The 2,506-nt window shown below is 41.0% G+C and overlaps 1 protein-coding gene across 1 annotated transcript; it reads left to right on the top strand.

Annotated features, from left to right (window-relative positions):
• Window positions 1–274: 274 nt before the first annotated feature.
• On the top strand, window positions 275–952 carry HELRODRAFT_92925 (hypothetical protein; the record flags this gene model as incomplete). The annotated part of the gene is made up of 1 exon (XM_009014475.1): window positions 275–952. A coding segment is annotated over one exon (678 nt), but the record flags the coding sequence as incomplete, so codon positions are not given.
• Between the last annotated feature and the right edge of the window lie 1,554 nt (window positions 953–2,506).

Raw genomic sequence — 2,506 nt, 5'->3', positions numbered from 1 at the left:
CACATAAAGGAAATGAAGACACAACCATGACACAAATGACGACGACGACGACGATGATGATGATGGCAAGAGAAGCATTAAAGAACTACGCACTAACGAGAATTTAAATCTACCAAAACATGCGAGCCAACAGTATAAACAAATTAACAACAATAAACAACAACTACATTTTTATAAACAACAACAGCAACAACAACAGCTGTTTAACACAAACAAACAACAGCCGCAGCAACACGCAAGGAAAAACATTCAACCATTCCGAAAGCGACCGCCAATCTCCGGCCTAACGAACCCAGCATTCCGTCTGGAAAAGCCGCACACAGAGCCCCACGATGCTTTCTTCTACATCGAATGCGTCTGCAACGGCTGGTTCACCTTCGAACTCATCATTCGCTTCATCGTCAGCCCAGCAAAGTTCAAATTCGTTCGGACCCCTGTCAATCTGATCGACTTCATCGCCACTTTCTCGTTCTACTTGGACTTCATAACAACCCGGATGAAGAAAGACAACGAGATCCTCGAGTTCTTCAGCATCATTCGCATCATGAGGCTCTTCAAACTGACCCGACACAGTCCAGGCCTCAAAATTCTCATCCACACCTTCAAAGCCAGTGCCCACGAGCTCATGCTCCTCATCTTCTTCCTCGTCATCGGCATCGTCATCTTCGCATCCCTCGTCTACTACGCCGAGAGGATCCAATACAACCCCGACAACAACTTCAACTCCATCCCGGTTGGACTGTGGTGGGCCATCGTCACCATGACGACGGTGGGGTACGGAGACATGACCCCAAAAACTTATTTGGGGATGTTCGTCGGGTCCATTTGCGCTCTGACAGGCGTGCTCACCATCGCCCTACCAGTCCCCGTCATCGTCAGCAACTTCGAAATGTTCTATTCGCACACCCAAGCCAGAGCCAAGCTGCCGAAACAACGACGTCGCGTGCTTCCAGTTGAGGCAGTCAGACCGAAGAGTAGCGGCTACAAAATTAGCGGGAGCGTAACTGGCGCTGGTCAGCCGAACTTAACCAGAAAAAATCCGCTGCTACCCGGAAGTGGTGCCGAAGCAGCTGTAGCTGTGATAGCAGCTGCTTCTTCCGCCAAGTCGGCTGGTGGGAGTGCAGCAGCTGGTTGTAAAATAACGGCGAGTAATTGCAACGTAACCATCATTGAGGATAATGATGAGGAAGAGGAAGATGATGATGATGAAGTGTCTGGTGGTAAGAAGGGAAAGAGTTATCCACTTTTACAACAACCGAAGCAGCAACTGCAACAGCATCATCAACAACAACAACTGCAACAGCATCAACAACAACTGCAACAGCATCAACAACAACAACTACTACTGCAACAAACACAGCATCGACATTTGCAACAGCAGCCATTGAAATCAAACTTTCCGACGCAGCCAAAACAAATGGTTCGTCAACATTTACATCAACCAAGACAACAACAACAACAGCTACAACAGCAGCTACAACAGCAGCTACAACCGCAGCTACAACAGCAGCTTCAACAGCAGCTACAACAGCAGCTACAACAGCAGCAAAAAGCCGCTGAATATGGCTTGATGAGTGGAAGAAACATTCAATCATGCATCCATGGTTGAGTTTAAAACTTTTTCCCTTCCTGATGATGATGTTGGCGTGATGATAATGATATGATGACGTTGACGATGACGATGATGTCATTGGTGATGATGATGATGATGATGATTATTATTATTATTATTATTATTATTATTATTATTATTATTATTATTATTATGGTGATCTAATTGTCAACAAAATTGATAAAAAGCAAACAATAAACAAAACTTTCAACTTAGTTTAAACTTTAAACGAATCCAATGCTGTTATTCATTAATTAACGACAAAAATAAAGGCACATACATACAAATATAGACGCAAACAAACAAACAAACATACATACATACATACATACATACATACATACATACAGACATACATACATACATACATACATACATACATACATACATACATACATACATACATAACATTTTATTTGAAACCGTTTGAAACAAACATATTTTCATATAGACAAACATACATTTACGCAAACATGTATATGTATTATGTATATACCTACGTACAAAAACATATTACAAAACTAACATACAAACTAACAAACATTACCAAAGCATAACAATTCCATTCAATGTTTTACGTGCTGTGACAAAAACAGAAATGTGAAAGGTTCTAAAAAGGTTGCAGAACGGTTCTAAAATGGTTCTGAAATGGTTCTAAAATGGTTCTAAACTTTGGCACCTTCGAAAATTGTTTAAAATGGTGCTTAACTTAAAAGTCGTTCAACAAAAGCGTTGAATGGTCTGTCCAATTCAAATGATTTATCGAATACATTTAATTAAGCGTTCTACTTACGGACAGCAAACACTGAATGGTTTTTTCTCAATGTCGCCATGCGTCCAGCGATTCAATTAAACGTGTCTTTTGTTTGTTTGTTGTTTATTTGTTTTTTGTTT

This window comes from Helobdella robusta (assembly GCF_000326865.2).
Source record: "Helobdella robusta unplaced genomic scaffold HELROscaffold_1350, whole genome shotgun sequence".
Lineage (NCBI taxonomy): Eukaryota > Metazoa > Annelida > Clitellata > Rhynchobdellida > Glossiphoniidae > Helobdella > Helobdella robusta.
The sequence above is the reverse complement of the archived record's forward strand: the minus strand, read 5'-3'. Positions and strand labels throughout refer to the sequence as shown.